Source organism: Miscanthus floridulus, unplaced genomic scaffold (assembly GCF_019320115.1).
Source record: "Miscanthus floridulus cultivar M001 unplaced genomic scaffold, ASM1932011v1 os_2652_1_2, whole genome shotgun sequence".
NCBI classification, from domain to species: Eukaryota; Viridiplantae; Streptophyta; class Magnoliopsida; order Poales; family Poaceae; genus Miscanthus; species Miscanthus floridulus.
Genome location: NW_027098432.1, coordinates 7,347 through 25,697, shown reverse-complemented (window position 1 = coordinate 25,697; position 18,351 = coordinate 7,347). Strand labels below are relative to the sequence as shown.

Below are 18,351 nucleotides of genomic sequence, written 5' to 3'. Positions count from 1 at the left end.
ACGAGTATTCATTATGGAGCGTCAATGAGCACACGTTACAACCATATATTTCATGTTTTTCAGATGTATGTTATATATGTTTTATCTGAACGTTGCAAAATTAGACTTGATGTTGTATATATTACAATGACTATACATGTATGTTGCAAAATGTATGTTTCAAATATTTCAGCCGTTTTAAACGTATATTGCAAGTGTTTTATCTGGATGTTGCATATGTTGCACTGACTATACACGTATGTTACAAGTGTATGTTTCAAATGTTTCAACTGTTTTAAGCATATGTTGTAAGTGTTATGTTTGGATCTTGCATATATTGCAGTGTTCACACACATATATTGTAAATGGTTTATCTGTTTCGGACACATGTTGCATCAAATATTTTATATTGCAAGTGTTTCATGAGTAAGCACTGCAAGGGGCGTAGGCAAAGGTGGTTCCATTGGGCGTAGCGGTCCCCGCGTGCGCGCAGGAAACAAAGCGGACGCGGAGCACAAAGCTGTATCCATATGTATGGCAGCAGGCACAGAGCACGAAGCGAAGCAGAGCACGAAACTACATCCATGGATAGCAATAGGCATAGAGCACGAGGTGAAAGCGGAGCAAGAAGCTGAGGGTATATTATTGAAAACGGGCCGGCAGCATCCGGACGTCCGGGCACCGGCTCCGTTAAACCATTAATAATATATGACTCAAGTATTGGCAATCAATATGCTGAAATAAGACGCTGCAACTGAAGAAGGCTTGGCAATGCAGAAGAAGGTACTGTACATCTATGATTTTTTTGAAAGTTCACGTATATTAAGACATTAGAACCAGAGTACATAGATTTGGGAAATAAATTCCCAATTACATGGTAGAAACCAGGCACAGAAGAGAACTATGTCTACTTCAACATACAGCATCCCAAGAGCAGATACTAAGCAAGTAAATTTGAATAAGTTCTCCAAATTCGAAAATGAAATCCACCCTAGCAAGGACGATGAGTCTCGAAGACGCAGCATAACAGTTTAAGCGCCTTGCATCGCACCGGAGTAGAACATGGACCATTAGACGCCACGTCCCGGTGACACTCGGCGCAGTGCTCCACGGTGGTGTCGTGTGGAGTCGGAGGAGTCGCATGAAGCGCCTGGGGCGGGGAAGACTCGAGAGCCGGCACCGAAGACCAGGTCCACCGAGCAGGAGGCCTGATCTAGAAGCACAACCACCAAATCGTCCTCGAACCCGAACGGACCAAGGGCGACGGCGATGGAGCTCAAGCCGCCATGGGCAGAGAAGGGTGGAGATGGAACTGTTTTTGAGAGAGCGGACTTATTTTATTTCTACTGACCTTGGAAGCTGCACCGTCGACGACGAGGAAGACCTCGGCGATGGCAGCGGCAACAACAAGGCTGGACTTTCCCCGAGGAGAGACACCCATCCGTACAACCTACAAGTACTAGCTACTGACTATTAGGCGCGGGCCCCACTCCTAGCCCTCTCCGGCGAGCTCGCCGGCGGCGGGAGGGAGAGGGCCCGCTGGAGCTCGCGGGGGCGCAGGCAGAGATAAGTCGGGTCATCTATGAATTTGTGATGGTCACCGAAGCAGCGGCGAAAAGCATAAACAGACCCTAATGAACCATCGGATAATGGCAATCATCATTGGCAATGAGCCAGCATTGTCAATGGCATTTCCATGAACCATGAACATATATAATCCATTTACGGGCTATTTGGTTCGTGACCACAACATGCCATGCCGCCACACTTTCTTAGCACCATGTTTCACACGTTATACATTTATTTTCTTGCCAAACTTTGTCACAAGTATGACTTCAATTTTGCTCTGTGACAGCCATAGTTTTGCCGAAGATTTGACTAGCAAATTGCAGTACGAAATCATTCTGGGATAGCCGAACGCTGAAACATGGTTTGGTTCTTCAAAGAGAATAATTTACTTCTTATAGCCTATTTTACCACGTATGTTCATTTCCGTGGCGGTAAGGGTTAAAGCATACTGGAATCCAAGAATCTGAGGTTAGAGAGGCGTTAAAAAGGATGAAAGGAGGTAAGGCGATGGGACCGGATAGTATCTCAATCGAGGTGTGGAGATGCCTCAGGGACATAGCTATAGTATGGCTAACCAAGCTGTTCAACCATATTTTTCGATTGAACAAGATGCCTGATGAGTGGAGGAGAAGTATATTAGTACCGATCTACAAGAATAAAGGGGATATTCAAAGTTGTACGAATTACCGGGGAATTAAGTTGATGAGCCATACTATGAAGCTATAGGAGAGAGTTATCGAGCATCGCTTGAGAGCAATAACGCGGGTTTCTATGAACCAATTTGGTTTCATGCCCGGAAGGTCAACCATGGAAGCTATTTTCGTAGTAAGACAAGTTATGGAGCGGTATAGGGAGAAGAAGAAGAACCTACACATGATTTTTATTGACTTGGAGAAGGCTTATGATAAAATACCAAGGAATGTTATGTGGTGGGCTTTGGACAAACATAAAGTCCCAACGAAGTACGTCGAGCTCATTAAGGACATATACAACAATGTTGTGACTAGAGTTCGAACAAGTGATGGAGACACGGATGACTTCTCGATTAGGATAGGACTACATCAAGGATCAGCTTTGAGCCCTTATTTGTTTGCTTTAGTGATGGATGAGATCACAAGGGACATACAAGGGGACATCCCTTGGTGTATGCTTTTCGCAGACGATGTAGTGCTAGTTGATGAAAGCCGGACATGAGTAAATCAGAAACTGGAGTTATGGCGGAAGACCTTGGAGTCCAAAGGTTTTAGACTCAGTAGAACTAAAACTGAGTATATGAGATATGACTTCGGCACTACTACTCGGGAGGAGAAAGATGTTAGTTTGGAAGGTCAAGTAGTGCCTAGGAAGGATACCTTTCGATTTTTAGGATCAATGCTACAGAAGGACGGGGATATTGATGAAGATGTTAGCCATAGAATCAAAGCAGGATGGATGAAGTGGCGGCAAGCGTCTGGTGTCCTATGTGACAAAAGGATACCACAGAAGCTAAAAGGTAAGTTTTATAGGACGACAAATAGACCTGCTATGTTGTATAGTGCAGAATGTTGACCTACGAAAAGACGACATGTTCAACAGCTAAGTGTCGCGGAAATGCGTATGTTGCGTTGGATTTGTAGTCATACAATAAGGGATCGAGTTCGGAACGATGATATACATAAGAGATTAGGGGTAGCGCCAATTGAAGAAAAGCTTGTCCAACACCGGTTGAGATGGTTTGAACATATGCAACGGAGACCTCCAGATGCACCGGTGCGTAGTGGAATCATAAGTCAGGATAGTAACGTGAAGAGAGGCAGAGGAAGACCGAAGTTGACTTGGGTAGAGGCAATAAAAGGAGACTTAAAATGATGGAATATACCCAAAGACTTAGCCTTAGATAGGAGTGCTCGGAAGGCAGCTATTCACGTGTCTGAACCTTGATTGCTTCTGTTGGGTTTCAACTCTAGCCTACACCAACTTGTTTGGGACTTAAAGACTTTGTTGTTGTTGTTGTTGTAAGGGTTAAAGCATATATACAGTATATGTTTACAAAATGATCGTGTTCTTTCGACCTGTAACAACTAACTGTACATATAATGAATCCGTAGTGCAAACAGCTTATATGAGCAATTCGTCAAGAAATTTCACCCAGACGATGGAAGAGATCTTTTGGAGCCTCCATCTTTGACAGATGTACACAGATCATAAAAAAGAAGTCCAATAATTGAAGGTGGCACCATTTGTTCTTTTTTTATAAACAAGGTGGCACCATTGTTGTGCTTTTATCTGAACTTCCAGCAGTTACCTTCGAGCAGAATTCCTGAAGCTTAGCAACAGATGAAAAAATATCAGACTGTGAAATATATTGGAGGTGAACTTAACTGTTGCAAGCAGAAACAAAGCAAACTGGAAATGATACTACAACTCTCACCTGTGTGTTGTTGCATGTTTTCAGTCGCAAGACAAGTTGTTTTCCAGTGAAGAAACAGGTACACTGAGAACCTGGAAGTTCAGCAGTTGTACAAGTGACAGTAAAAATGTGCGGAGATTGGCGTTTCAGTTTTGCATGGAGCAAGATGTCACTCCTTTGAACAGTATAATCCTGATACAATGAACATACTCAGTTTTCTTTTACTTAACAGATAATATATTAGATTGTTTGACGGTCATGTTGCACTAACAGGCAAAAACGTGGAGGATGTAGTGATACGCCACACAGGTACACAAACCATTGTTATGCTTGCTGAGCATATCCTGGGATGTATCATCCATTGGGAATATCTTGTTGATGCACCAAAAAATCAACCATCACTCAAGATTCCAAGAACTAGTTTTTACACCACCGGAATGCTCAGGGCCTCAAGCAAAAGCCGGATCACTGCTGCAATGTTAATGGTATGAAGTGTCACCATGTCGTTCAAAATGCACCTTAAAATTTTGTTGAAAAATGTGGAAAGTATAAATCCCAACTTGAGTATTAAAAGTAAATGTTTAAACATGGGCTTCTCCATTTCATTGAGATGAAATTTGTCCCGATCAGCTTGTTTTGGCCAAGCAAGCAAATTAACCGGTCTGCAAAATGGGAGAACGGAAAACAACATCAAACTCCGATATGTCTAAACAAAGGAGCTTCCTCTTCCCAGTATAAGTATCTCACCAGTCACCATCATATGCAAAATCATTTGCAAGTTCAGCAGCATTAGCCTACCCCAACTTGTTTGGGACTTAAAGGCTTTGTTGTTGTTGTTGTTGTGCAAGTTCAGCAGCATAAGTTTGATGCAGTTTTCGATCACTTTTCTTCCTGACCCTTTGTGATTGACCAGCATATCATCTTCATACTTCAAATTGACCTACAACCAGTAAAAGATAACATCATCGATAAGACAAGGATTAGAGATGCGCAAAGTAAAAATCTTCAGTTTTCATGATAGAAACTTTGAGGTGGTTTGTTATCAGCCCCTTTTTGCGAAAACCATTACTAGGGACCAGAGCCCTCTCAGGTTTTGACGGCATCTTTGTTTCATTAGCTTTAAGTGGTTCAACACCCACACAAACTCATATTTCTAAAAAAAAAGACAGACAACAAAAGATGGCCAAAATGAAACAGCATAATACAATTATCTAAGCACCAAATATTATAAGGACTACGGACTATTACAATCATAACATTTACAAATTAGACATGTACCAAAATCGTAATAGAAGTAAAGATTAGCAAAACAATTACCGAAACACCATGTTGAAAAGAAAAAAGTGATGATCTCAGGTGTATTACCTCAGACTGGAATCCATCTGCTCAAGCATAGAAAAAGGCAATATGCAGTTATGCACATGTATGTTATAGGCTTATAGCCACTTGTATACGAAGCAACAGTTCAGGGTCAGATTGATTTTTGCATCTGGCATCCATCTTGATTCAACCTATTCCAGTAGATGAGAACAAATATTGCCCTAACATCATGTGGTCAATAGTAAAGTTTTTCCCTTTGTGGTCATCAAAGAAGCTCCTAAGAAAAGAGCTCTATATGTGCCCCAGTTTGGTTGCACACCATTTTTAACCATATCACTGTAAATTCCTAAGCCCTTATCAAATTCGCCATGAATATTGCACCAGCGAATCAAAATATTGTATGCCACAATATCGGGTTTCAGTCCCTTGTATAACATTTCATTCCAAAGCTCAAATGCTTTATTGGTGTCACCAACCTTACAGAGCTCATTTATTATTGTAGAATAGCTGATGCAATCAGGAAAGAAACCACTCTCAGTATTTGTCTGCATAAGGTCAATTGCCCCTTGGATCTGCACAGCCTTACAGAACCCTTTGATCAATGTGTTAAATGTCACTGTGTTAGCTAAACAGCCTTCAAGCATGGCTGTGTGTAGAACTTTAGCCTTTTCCAGCTCTCCTTCATTTGCCAGATAATCAAGAAAGCAATTATAAGTAAAACTATTAGGAAGGAAGCGCTCAGCTAACATTTCTTTACAAAGGATCTCTGCGCTACTCAAATACCCAGACTTGCATAGATGATTAATTAAAACCGTATATGTGACAACATTTGGAGAGCATCCGTCAGCTATCATCTTATCCCAGCAGTTTAAAGCTTGAACTATATTTTCTTCCTTTGAGTGCACATCAATCATGCATGTATGGAACACATTGTCTGGCTTCACACCTTTTTCTTTCATTTCCCTAAATAACACACTTATTTTCTCCCTGTCATGCAGTTTCAGAGCTGCATATACAATTACAGTAAAACTGATAAGATCAAGCTTGACTCCCCGCGCTCTCATCTCATCCCAAACATGGTACGTTTCAGTTAACCTTCCTTCTTTGCAGAATCCATGCATAAGTGCTGTAAGGCTAAAACTATTTAGCACAGCACAGTTGTTTTCTAGATCATCAACAAATTCCTTAGCTTTCATGGCACCTAGTGTCAAACAAAGTACACTTATCAGTGACCTGTAAGTGTAATTGTCAGGTGTTAGGCCCCTATCTACCATCTGATCATATAACTGGAATGCCTTCCTAACATTGCCTACACGGCAATACCCTTCAATCATAACATTAAAAGTCACTTCATTTGGTACTACAGAACTGTCTATCATCTTATCAAACAACCTAGCTGCTTCATCCATATTTTTGTCCTTGCAGAAACCACTGATAAGCGCTGTAAATGTATATATATTCCCTGAAACATCATTCCTAGCCATCTCCCTATGGAGCTCCATTGCACTGACCAGATCCCTTTTCCGACATAAACCAGCTATAAGGGGGGAATATGATGCCGCACTTGGTGTCAATCCCTTCTCAACCATCTCGCTTAGAAGACCTCTTGCCTGGTGAAAGTCGTCATGTTGGCAGTAACCATTAATTAAAGAATTGTATGGATAAACTGTCACTCTGATTCCCTTCTCCCTCATCCTATCAAACATGCAAAGTGCGTCATCCATCATTCCCCTCTTACACAGGGAATGTATCAGTATAGCATAGGTCACCTCATTTGGCTCTAGACCCCTGTTTGCCATCCCTCTGAAGAGCCTTTCTACCTCCCTAAATCTTCCATCCTTGCACAGTTTATCAATCAATGCATTACACACAAACAGGTTTGGTACCATGCCCAACTCACCCAAGTTACAAGCTAACCTGAATGCCTCGTCGACGTGCCCTCTCTTTCGTAGCCCATCAAGCATAAACGAGCAACTGGCCTCTGATGGCACAAAGTGCAGACTAAGCATGTCATCAGTCATTTCCAATGCCCTTTCAAGTTCCTCAGTCCGACAAAACCCATAAACTAGAGTCCGGTACGTAACTTCATCAGCGACAATTCCTCTCCCCACCATGCTGTTCTTCACCTCCACTGCCTCAAGAACACGATTGTTTCTACAGAGACCATACATCAACACATTGTATGGCACAGCACTGCCCTTGACACCCTTGCTTTCCATCCTCGCCAACAGTCCCCTTGCGCAATCCAAATTCCTTATCTCACAGTAGGCCCGAATTCCGGCCGTGTAAACATACTCGTCCAAGGGAAATTTGTATTGAAGCATTTCATCGAACAGGTCGCGGGCAAGAGCAAACTGCCGGATCTTAATGAGAGCAAATAGTATCTGCGAAGCGGTGTATTGCTTCATCGCAATGCCAGATGAGAGGGATAGGCGGAGGACGTCGGCAGCGTCGCGGGCGCGGCGGAGCCGGAGGTACGAGGAGGCAAGAAGCGTGACGGCGGCGGTGGCGGCGCCAGGTCGGAAGGTGGCGAGTGCGTTAGCGTGTGAGAGAGACGAAAATGAGGAGGACGCGGACGGGGTGGATGACGCGAGGGAGAGGAGCAGGGAGGCGGCGTGCGGGGAGGATGCCGGGGACGAAGGGAACGAGGAGAGGAAGGAGAGGGCGAGCAGGGAGAGTGAGACCGGGGCGACGAGGTGGGAAGGCAACAGGAGGAGAAACCGGTGGGAAAGGTCGGGCCGGCGGAGAGAGGCCGGGAGGACGAGGAGGGAAGAGACGTGCGCGGGGGCGAGGCGTTGGCGGAGCAGCGGCGCGGCGAGGGCGGACGGCCAGGTGGACGGCGCGGTGTGGTGGAGGATGTCGGCGAGGAGCTTCACCATGCCGGAATCTGAGGTGGCGGGAGTGGCATTAGAGTGGCCCGCGAGGGGCCGGCGCGGCGGAAGAGGCATCGGGAACGGCGTGGCGGATTGCCGGAGGTCGCGCCGGCCGCCGGGCCTGTTCGGTGGGCTGCAGCTGGAAGCGGCTGCGGCTGCAACCTGTAAAGTGTAAAGATTCGTGCTGAAGGATAAGCGTCTTTGCCTCTTCGTCGAGTTCAGTCCAAAACTGCGCTTCCCCTATCTGCTATCTTCTCCGGTTGCCAATGGCTTCCTCCCTCCTCCGCGCCTCGCCCTTCTCCCTCCTCTCCCGTCTAAAGCCCAGGCCATCCGCCTTGCACCTCCGCCGCCTCCTCCCGCTCTCCACCACCTCCACCTCGGCCTCTGTCCCCGCGCCCCAGCTCCGAACCCTAGCGTCCGCGGCGGCCACCGATGCGGCTGCGACCCCGCCGGAGGAAGCGGCGGCGCCCGCCGCGGCGGGTGCGAAGGTAGAGAGGCTGCAGCCGCTGCAGTGGCCGCCGAGGGATGCGCTGTGCGGAGAGCTCGGCGCCGGGGACGCCGGGCGCAGGGTAAGGCTATGCGGCTGGGTTGCGCTACGCCGCGCGCACGCCGGGCTCACCTTCCTCACCCTTCGAGACCGCTCCGGCATGGTGCAGGTGAGTTGTTTTGTCCTCGTGTTAGCTGCATCAGTGTCAGTTTTCTGTAGTGGTGGGGGTATGCCTGTAGACTGTAGTTGCTTTAGCTAAACGGTTGTAATTGCTGCAAGCTGCTACAGTACATTGTTTCGTGATCCCGTGTTTGCGTAATTGTGTCTACATTGATGTAGCTGCTGCTTCTGTAGAGACAAACTCGGCAATTGATGTTAATTTCACATTTTCTCTAAACCCTCCGTTGCTTGACGTGTGTTATCTGGAATGATTGTTGCATTGCTAAATTGTTCGTGTACTGTTAAGCGTTGCACTCGGCCTCCAGCATCAGCTACTGGTCCCCACCCCAAGTGACTCCAGTGCTTGTACTTAGCAGAAGGGCAATGGAGCAATAGTTGCTTCATGACAGATTGACAGTTGTCTGAATGACTTCTGCTCAGAAAATGTGTGCTTCTATGGCTGCTTAGTGCTTACCTTTTCTTATTACGTGCAATACTTGTCGTATATGATTCATGGCTTATGGTAAAAAAACTTATGCATTGACTGTCATAATGATAATTCTTACAGGATTATGTATGTACATGCTGTGGTTGTTGATATTTATGTTGTTATCAGATCATTGCTGGGGTTTTTATATGGTACTTTGTGTAGTGTAGGTGACAACGTTGCCAGAGTACCCAGAGGTTTACAACATAGTAAACAAGCTGAGAGTGGAGTCAGTGGTTGCTGTTGAGGGGGTGATCCGGCCACGCCCGGTGGATGCCATCAATGCAGATATGAAGACCGGAGCTATAGAGGTATTGGTTGGCAGCCGTCACACCTTATGTTGTTTTGGATTAGTAGACAATAAGCTGGGTGACTTTTCATGGCTATAATTTGATAATCACACAATCTACTTGTAAATATTGCTGTTTATAAGAAGCTCCCTTTACCTTCATTCAGTATGTTTTGGTCATGGAACATGTATGAGATAAGGAATAACACATTTTATATGATTCATTCATTGTTTAAGTACTTGTTTCTTTTGACTGCCATCAACCTTCCTATTTTTTATTTTCTTTTGTATTGATTGGCACCCATCACACCTTATATTGTTTTGGCATCAATAGGACATAGAGGTGGCTTTTCATGACTAGAATTTGGTATTTACACATTCTACTATAGAAATATTGCTGTTTATAAGAAGCTCCCTTTCCTTTTATGCACAGTGCATTTTGGACACGCTAAATGTATGATATAAGGAACAACACATTTTATAGAATACATAGTTTAAATACTTGTTTCTTTGAGTGCCATCAGCTTTTCTATTTTCTTTTGTGTTCATACAGTAACCAACATAACCATCTAACTTTGTTGCATGTTGGTACCTTGAAGGTTGCGGCAGATCATGTTTTAGTGCTGAACTCAGTAACTCGTTCACTGCCGTTTCCAGTTACAACTGCTGATACTGTAAAAGAGAAGTTTCCAGAAGAAATTAGATTGAGGTAAAACATTTACAATCTGTCTTTTCAAAATTTGTGCGCTAGACTTTTTGGAAGTAGCTTTAAGCACGGTGAATCCCTCGAATTAGCCAACTTGTGACCATGTATTGCATATTGGCTAAAACATATTGGCAACCATGTATTGCGGCATAGACAATGTCAAACGCTTATTCTAGCATACCTGGAACTTGCTAACTATTGGGTGCATGACATTTGTTTTAGCATAAATGCATTATTGCATTGTGAAAGTTATGCATACATGACCACAAAGTTGCACGTTTGCCTTGTGAATGGTATGCACTGACATCAGGGGAGTTTGGTATTAAGTATATAGGTATAACTATTCATCTCATGCTTTGTAACTGCTGTGATTGCTGTAGTAGTTTTCACTTCATTTTACTATTCACCCAATTTTGTTCATAGCTATAGTTTGAGGTTGTGTTGTGCTTTCATGTATATGCAGTTTGTTAAAGAAATTATATTGCTCTCATGTTGACTGCTAACTTAATAACCTGCAGCTACTTACTTCCTCTGATTCAAAATGTAAGTCGTTGAGGACATTGACAGTCTACAATTTGACATAAGTGTACTATTTCAAATAGGAAAAAATATATTCTGTGAAAGTATTTTCAATTTTGAATATATTGATTGATATCAACCACGTGTTTTCAATCTATGTAACTTTTCATATACTGATGGGTCAAGTTTAAGTTTCGCTCACTAGAACCCTAAAACGAACAATTGGATTCTGCTGTACTGTACTTCTTCCGATTGGCTGTAATTTGCTTCTTGTTCCAAACAACTCTGCTAGCTATTAATACGTGTTAAAAGTTAGAGCATTCCTATTTGCCTAAAGTTGATTCCTTGTCCTAAAGTTGATTCCTTGTCCTTTCTCCTTACAGGACTTAAGATACTAGTATGCTAAGTTTTATTCAAATAATGTGTTTATGCTCTACCAGTTTAAGTAATGAGTGCCTTTTTGTAACTTCCTATCATTGAATACTGTAGGTTTAGAGTGTTGGATTTGCGTTGTCCTCAAATGCAGTCAAACTTGCGGTTGCGCCATAATGTGGTTAAACTCATACGCCGTTACTTGGAGGATGTACATGAATTTGTTGAGGTATGCTGGTTATATATACTGTTAGTCTGTTACACTTGTTCATTGTTTTGTCTGAGTTTCCACCCCAATATATTTTACTTCTTGTCATATACATACCTGCTATTTTCACTTAAGAACGGAATATATCATAGTGGCCCCATTTTTCTATGAATTGCAATATTTCCTCTTGTGATGTAGTGCTTGTTAGTCACTGAATTCTTACTCTTGGTAGTAGCAGAATTCTTACTCTCATCGAGAGGGGATGACACTAGGAGTTGGGACAATTTTCTGGTTTATTTCTCACACAATGCCATGCCAACCTGAGGGGTTGGGGATACATATTTATAGGCTGCTAGCCAGCCAAGCATATGCCAAGATGCTAGTCTAAGATGCTGTCCTAGATGCTAGTCCTAGATGCTAAGATGCTGTCCTAGCCAGTCAAGGATATTGTCCTTGATGGGTAGCAAGACCACCATGGGCAGCAAGACCACCATGCTGCTGCAACCCCACAAAGACCACAGAGACTTATCCATCATTTTCCCCCTAAGTCTTGTGCGTCGTTTTGTGGGAAAGTTGAACCATCCCGGTCCTAGAGCAGAGCTCAAGGAACTTGATCCTCCCAAGAGGCTTAGTAAGCAGGTCCGCAAGCTGGTCCTTGGTGTTGATGTAGCTCGCCTTAATGCTCCCTTCCTCCAAACAGCCTCGGATGAAGGGGTACCTCACCCGGATGTGCTTACTCCGTTCATGGAAAACGGGGTTCTTTGCCAGGGCCAGAGCGGACTTGCTGTCCATCCTGAGCTCCACCGCTCTAGTGTCTCTGCCGAGGAGATCACCAAGCAGTCGAGCGAGCCAGAGCGCCTGAGTCGAAGCGGTGGTGGCCGCTATGTACTCGGCCTCGCAGCTGGACAGGGCCACCACTTGTTGCTTGACCGACTGCCAGCTAACGAGGCACTTGCCGAGGAGGAAGAGGATCCCGCTCGTGCTCTTGCTGGTGTCGATGTCGCCGGCGTGGTCGCTGTCGCTGTGCCCGACGAAGTGTGCCGCCCTAGGGCACCTAGGGTAGTAGAGGCCGTGGTCGAGAGTCCCCGCAACGTAGCGGATGATCCTCTTCACAGCCTGCTGGTGCTCCGTCGTCGGTCGCTGCATGAACTGACTAACGTAGCCGACGGAGAATGCCAAGTCCAGCCGTGTGTGGGCGAGGTAGCGAAGGCTCCCCACAAGACGCCGGTACTGCGTAGCGTCCACCTCCTCCGTCGTGCTGTCGCGGCTCAGCTTCAGTCTCTCCATCGGAGTGAGAGCTGGGTTGCAGTCGGTGAGCCCAGCTAGCTCAATGACGCGCTTGGCGTAGGCGATCTGTCGAAGCGTGATCCTGGAGGCATCCTGGTGCACCTCGATTCCCAGGTAGAAGGAGAGAGGCCCCAGGTCACTCATCTGGAAGGTGGCCTTCATCTCTTCCTTGAATGCCGGCACCTCCGCATCCTTGGTGCCGGTGATCACCAAGTCGTCGACGTAGACACCCACTAGCAGAGCATTTCCTCCACTGCCCCGTTGGTAGATGGCCGCCTCGTGCGGGCTTTGCTCGAAGCCCATCCCCTTTAGGCCCGTTCGTTTCGAGCGGAACGGAGCGCCAGAACCGATCCGGGCCGGAAGGCACCTGTATTTTATACCCGTCGATCATCACCGGAAAACGTTCTGGCTGGAAATCAGCCTAAACGAACGGGCCCTTAGCGTGGAATCCAACTTGGCATTCCACGCCCTCGGTGCCTGCCGCAAGCCATAGAGGGCCTTGCGCAGGCGGAGCACCTTGCCCTCCTTGCCGGGGATGGCAAATCCCGGCGGCTGGTGCACGTAGACTTCCTCCTTCAAGTCGTCGTTAAGGAACGCCGACTTGACGTCCATGTGATGAACACACTAGCCCTCCTGGGCGGCTAGCGCAAGGAGGAGTCGCACGGACTCCATCCGTGCCACGGGAGCAAAGGCGTCGTCGAAGTCGACCCCCTCCTGCTGCACGAAACCTCGTGCCACCAAGCGAGCCTTGTGCTTGACGATGGCGTCGGCTTCATCCCTCTTCAGCTTGTACACCCACTTAAGGGTGATCGCACGGTGACCACGAGGAAGGTCAGCAAGCTCCCATGTGCGGTTCTTCTCAACCGCATCCATCTCCAATTGCATCGCGGCGCGCCATGCCGCGTGTCTCTCGGCCTCTGCAAACGACCGAGGCTCGCCGTCGTCACAAGCAAGGTGCAACTGCGCCTCCAGGTCGTGAGGCACCGGTCCCGGTACCGGCTGGTCGCCGAGAAGGTTCTCCATCGTACGGTATCGCAACGGCTCGCCGTCGTGCTACGCGTCGATGCGCTACTCGTCGTGAGAGAGCGGAGTAGCGAGCTCAACCGGGCTGTGCTCGACACGAGCTGGTGTTGGAGTAGACGTGCCTGGAGAGGTGCCTGTCGGTGCTGGAGTGCGTGGCGGTGTCGACTGTGGTGGAGCCGGCGAAGAACTCATCGTAGCCGGGGTCCTAGCTGGAGAGTGTGGTGCTGTCGGAGTAGCAGGCGCCGATGTCGGTGGAGGCTCGGGGACTTGGGTAGACGCGCTCGTCGAAGAAGAGCTACCTACTCCCCCAGCTCCCTCGAAGTGGACGTACTCGACAGTGAAGTTGTCGTATGTCAGAGCCGAGCCGTCGTCTCCCGCCTTGTCCCACGCCCATCCTCGGCCTTCGTTGAACACAACGTCGCGCGCCGTGCGCACACGCTGTGTCTTCGGGTCGAGGATGCGGTAGGCCTTCGAGCCCTCCGCGTAGCCGATGAACACTCTCGGAGTACTCCTGTCGTCGAGCTTGCTGATGTGGCCAAGCTCCTTGGCGAACGCGAGGCAGCCGAAGACCCGCAAGTGGGAGACCGCCGGCTTGCGCCCATGCCAAGCCTCGTACGGCGTCCTGCCATCGAGCGCCTTGGTAGGCGAGCGGTTGAGGATGTAGACAGCCGATACCACTGCCTCTCCCCAGAAGACAGCCGGCATCCCCCTCTGTTTGAGAAGGGCCCGAGCCATCCCCCCCCCCCCCCACAACTGTCTGGTTGCGCCGCTCGACGATGCCGTTCTGCTGTGGGCTGTACGGCGCGGAGTAGTGGCGCTGAATGCCCTCATCAGCGCAGTACGACGCGAATTCAGCCGCCGTGAATTCGCCGCCGTTGTCGGTGCGCAGCACGCGTAGCTTGCGGCCGCACTCCGCCTCCGCAGCAGCCTGCGTGCGCCTGATGGCGTCCATAGCCTCTCCCTCGTCGTCCTCCCGGTGTGGCCGGTGTCACCGGGCCACACAAGTCCCCGTGCACAAGCTCGAGCCTCTCCTTGGCTCGAAAGCTCGCCCGCTGGGGAAAGGGAAGTCGCCTCTGCTTCGTCAACATGCAGACGTCGCAGAGCTGCTCCACATGGTCGAGGCACGGCAGGCCTCGCACCATCTCCGTGGCACTGAGCCGCTTCAGGGCCTCGAAGTGAAGGTGCTCGAAGCGCTCGTGCCACTGCCACGCCTCGTCATCCCGACGAGCAGCGAGACAGAGGGGTTGTGCCACCTGCACGTTAAGGCCGTAGAGTTGATTTGCGCTTCTGGATACCTTGGCAAGAAGGCTGCGACGGCGATCCCAAATCCTCATGACTCCATCCTCAACCACCACGCGCGGACCGTTCTCATCCAGCTGTCCCAAGCTGATGATGGAGTTCCTCAACGCGGGGATGTAGTAGACTCCGGTGAGCAGCCTGTGCTCACCAGACACGGCGGTGAAGATGACGGAGTCGACGCCCTTGATCTCCACGACGGAGGCATCCCCAAACTTGACGGAGCCTCGGACGCTAGAGTCAAGCTCGGTGAAGAACTCCCGTCGACCGGTCATGTGATGGGTGGCGCCGATGTCGAGGCACCACCCGTCAGTCTTGTCGTTGCCGGAGCCGTCGCCGAGGAGGGCGTGTGCTTTTGGCTCGTCAAGGTGGAGGAGAGCCGCTGCGGCCAGTGCCGCTGGAGGTAGCTCGATGCTTGCATGTGCCATGAACAGAGCCGGCTCCTCCTCCGCCTGTGCGACGTGGGCCTGGCCGCGTCGTGGCTGTCGACAGTCCTTGGCCCAATGGCCAAGCTGGCCGCAGTTGCGGCAGATGTCGTCTCGTGCCGGCTTGTGCTTGCCGGCGGCGCCGCCCTGGGCGCCTCTGTGGGCATCACCCTCGGCACGTCCTCGCGCCCCGGCCTGGGCGTCTTTGCGCGCCTTGCGCGGCTTGCCACGCTTGCGGCCGCCTGTCGCGGAAGAAGGCCCCCCCTTCTTCCGGTCACCTTGGTAGGCAGCCCACTGCTCCCGAGTGAGAAGGAGCTTCCCGCCAGTGGTGATGGGCCCCGAGAGAGACTGTGGCTCATCGCTGTCGACGACCTTGAGGCGACCTATCGCCTCGATCGACATCGTGGAGAGATTCAACAGGGACTCGATCGAGTGGACCATCTGCTTGTACTTCTCGGGGACGCAGCGGAAGAGCTTTTCGACAGCTCTCTCCTCGCCGTAGGTGTCATCGCCGAACTGCACCATCTTCTGCAACAGAGTGTTGAGACGGAGAGCAAAGTCATCAACGTCCTCACCTGGCTTGAAGGCCAGATTCTCCCACTCCTTGCGATGTGCCTGCAGTGTGGACTTGCGGGCGCGGTCGCTGCCGATGCGTGCCGCAGCGATGGCGTCCTAAGCCTCCTTGGCAGTCCGCTTGTTGGTAAGCGAGAACTGCATCTCGGGCGGGACTGCAGCGATGAGGGCATCCAGCGCCCGTTGATCCTGGTCGTAGTCGCCGTCGCCGTACCGGACTGCCTCCCACATGTGCCGCACCTGGAGCTTTACCCTCATCACCGCAGCCCACTCGACGTAGTTGGTCTTAGTGAGAGTAGGCCACCCACCGCTGGGGCCGACGTCCCTGACAACAGCTTGGAGCCCGTGGTAACCACGGTACCGATCCGGGGAGAGAAAGCCACGCTACCTGTGAAAGCCGCGCTCTCCATCGACCCGTCCGCCACCGTTGCCGTGCGCACCTCCTCCAGGAGCGCCACCGTCGTGCGTGCCTCCTCTAGGAGTGCCACCGCCGTGCGCGCCTCCTCCAGGAGCGCCGTCGCCGTGCGCGCCTCCTCTAGGAGCGCCATCGCCGTGTCCGCGCCTGTCTGGGCTGCCGCCGCCCTCGTGGGTGTGCGCGGCTGCCCACTGCGCAGCCCGTGCTCGCGCTGCCTCCCAACCCAGCAGCTCGAGGTCCGCGTCGGCGCTGTCGTCAGCAGAAACGGAGCTGCTGATGCTGCCGCGCAGAGCCTCGACCTCCGCTCAGGTTGCTGCCAGCTCGGCCGCTGCCAACCTCGACGCCCTTGCCGCTGGTCGCTCGCGTTCCTCTGCCGCGGCAAGTTCAGCCTCCTGCCGACGCCGCGTGCTCGAGGCGACCAAGCGCTGAGACTGCCCTACGGACATGACGCGCTACCGAGGGGCCGCTGCGTGGGGAGAGGGCTGCGCAGAGGGAGAGGAGTGAGCAGGAGCGGCCGGAGCTGCTGCTGCTCCCGGCTGGGGCTGTTGCGAGGCTGGGAAAGGAGATGAGCAAGAGATGCTCAGGCTACAGGATAGTACAACTCTGATACCAGTTGTTAGTCGCTGAATTCTTACTCTTGATAGTAGTAGAATTCTTACCCTCATCGAGAGAGAATTTCACTAGGAGTTGGGGTAATTTTCTGGTTTATTTCTCACACAATACCATGACAACCTGAGGGGTTGGGGATACATATTTATAGACTGCTAGCCAGCCAAGCATATGCCAAGATGCTAGTCTAAGATGCTATCCTAGATGCTAGTCCTAGATGCTAAGATGCTATCCTAGCTAGTCAAGGATGTTGTCCTTGATGGGCAGCAAGACCACCATACTGCTGCAGCCCCACAAAGACCACATAGACTTATCCATCAATGCTAGATGCCTAGATGGCCAATCTTAAATCAGGGCTATAATTCTTCAACTTGTGGTTTGAGGGTTCAGGGCTCTATCTTATTTTTTTCAACCTCGTCTATATAACATCAATTTAATTTTATTGCTTTTTTATCATCATGTAAAGACAGTCAACAGCAGTATTTTTTATTATATAGAATCTTACTAGCAGTACAGTCTATCTAATGAAAATTGTGTCTTATGAAAATTGTGTGTGTGTGTGTGTGTGTTGGATTGGTAAAATTAGTCAAATATGCATGCACTGTCTGGCATCTTCTGTTGCTTGTATCACCTAGCAATGACTCATTAAGTTTAAGGCAGTGCATAGGACACCTTATCTACAATGATTATAATAGTAGTATAAATTTTTAGTTTTTACGCCCTTTTACTTCCTGACTTAAAACCTTCTGTTATGTCTGATCGAAAGTTACATGTTCCAAGGTAGATTGAGACTCCTGTTTTGTCCAAGTCTACACCTGAAGGTGCTCGGGACTATCTTGTACCATCGAGAGTTCAGGTAATTAAACTATGTACATTTTTTCTATTTCTTCACAGACCATTATCTAATTTTGTTTTCTCTTTAGAAAACACTTCGTGCTGTTGGCTACTGTTTGTAAATTTGTATTAGGAAGTATATATGTGTATTAGGAAGTTTGTTCATTCCTTCCATGTACATCGATTGTATTCCTTATACACCAATCTTGATTGGCTATATAACAGAGGTCACCCCCCCCTCATTAGGGGTGTGGTGTTTTCCCAATCTCCTTTCTACATGGTATCAAAGAATTAGATCCTGGGCCTCCTCTTCTCTCCCTACGCCTTCCCCTTCTGGCCTGCGCCCCCCTGCTGTGCCATGGCCACCGTCCCCTCTGGATCCGGCGCCCCTACAGCCCCTGCTGCTGGCCATGTGCCGCCCTCTGGCCCGCCCCCTGCTGCCAATGGTGGCACCTGTTAGTCGCTGAATTCTCACTCTTGGTAGTAGGAGAATTCTTACTCTCATCGAGAGAGGATGACACTAGGAGTTGGG

At 49.0% G+C, this 18,351-nt stretch overlaps 2 protein-coding genes across 5 annotated transcripts; one reads left to right on the top strand and one right to left on the bottom strand.

Moving 5' to 3' along the window:
• Window positions 1–3,524: 3,524 nt before the first annotated feature.
• On the bottom strand, window positions 3,525–8,235 carry LOC136535281 (putative pentatricopeptide repeat-containing protein At5g59900). Of its 3 annotated transcripts, none has more exons than XM_066527576.1 (6): window positions 5,303–8,235; window positions 4,685–4,877; window positions 4,498–4,599; window positions 4,209–4,408; window positions 3,959–4,129; window positions 3,525–3,853 (listed from the first exon to the last, which is right to left on the bottom strand). In XM_066527576.1, the coding sequence occupies exon 1, from the start codon at window positions 8,203–8,205 to the stop codon at window positions 5,485–5,487; it is 2,721 nt and encodes a 906-aa protein (XP_066383673.1). In that variant the 5' UTR covers window positions 8,206–8,235; the 3' UTR covers window positions 3,525–3,853; window positions 3,959–4,129; window positions 4,209–4,408; window positions 4,498–4,599; window positions 4,685–4,877; window positions 5,303–5,484. The 3 variants fall into 3 exon arrangements, with proteins under 3 accessions (XP_066383673.1, XP_066383674.1, XP_066383675.1); XM_066527577.1 differs by having other exon boundaries at window positions 3,525–3,847; XM_066527578.1 differs by having other exon boundaries at window positions 4,257–4,408.
• Window positions 8,236–8,246: 11 nt separating this feature from the next.
• LOC136535284 (aspartate--tRNA ligase, chloroplastic/mitochondrial-like) lies at window positions 8,247–17,881 on the top strand. Of its 2 annotated transcripts, XM_066527582.1 has the most exons (5): window positions 8,247–8,786; window positions 9,434–9,574; window positions 10,152–10,261; window positions 11,267–11,378; window positions 17,766–17,881. In XM_066527582.1, the coding sequence occupies exons 1-5, from the start codon at window positions 8,397–8,399 to the stop codon at window positions 17,772–17,774; spliced, it is 762 nt and encodes a 253-aa protein (XP_066383679.1). In that variant the 5' UTR covers window positions 8,247–8,396; the 3' UTR covers window positions 17,775–17,881. The 2 variants fall into 2 exon arrangements, with proteins under 2 accessions (XP_066383679.1, XP_066383680.1); XM_066527583.1 differs by lacking the exons at window positions 11,267–11,378; window positions 17,766–17,881 and adding an exon at window positions 10,722–10,803.
• Window positions 17,882–18,351: the final 470 nt, after the last annotated feature.

Bases quoted from the DNA above. Each gene is read 5' to 3' on its own strand.
- LOC136535281 (XM_066527576.1), bottom strand. From the start codon at position 8,205: ATGCCTCTTCCGCCGCGCCGGCCCCTCGCGGGCCACTCTAATGCCACT.
- LOC136535284 (XM_066527582.1), top strand. From the start codon at position 8,397: ATGGCTTCCTCCCTCCTCCGCGCCTCGCCCTTCTCCCTCCTCTCCCGT. The intron at 8,787-9,433 runs GTGAGTTGTTTT...TGTGTAGTGTAG, and splicing joins ACCGCTCCGGCATGGTGCAG to GTGACAACGTTGCCAGAGTA. The intron at 9,575-10,151 runs GTATTGGTTGGC...GGTACCTTGAAG, and splicing joins TGAAGACCGGAGCTATAGAG to GTTGCGGCAGATCATGTTTT.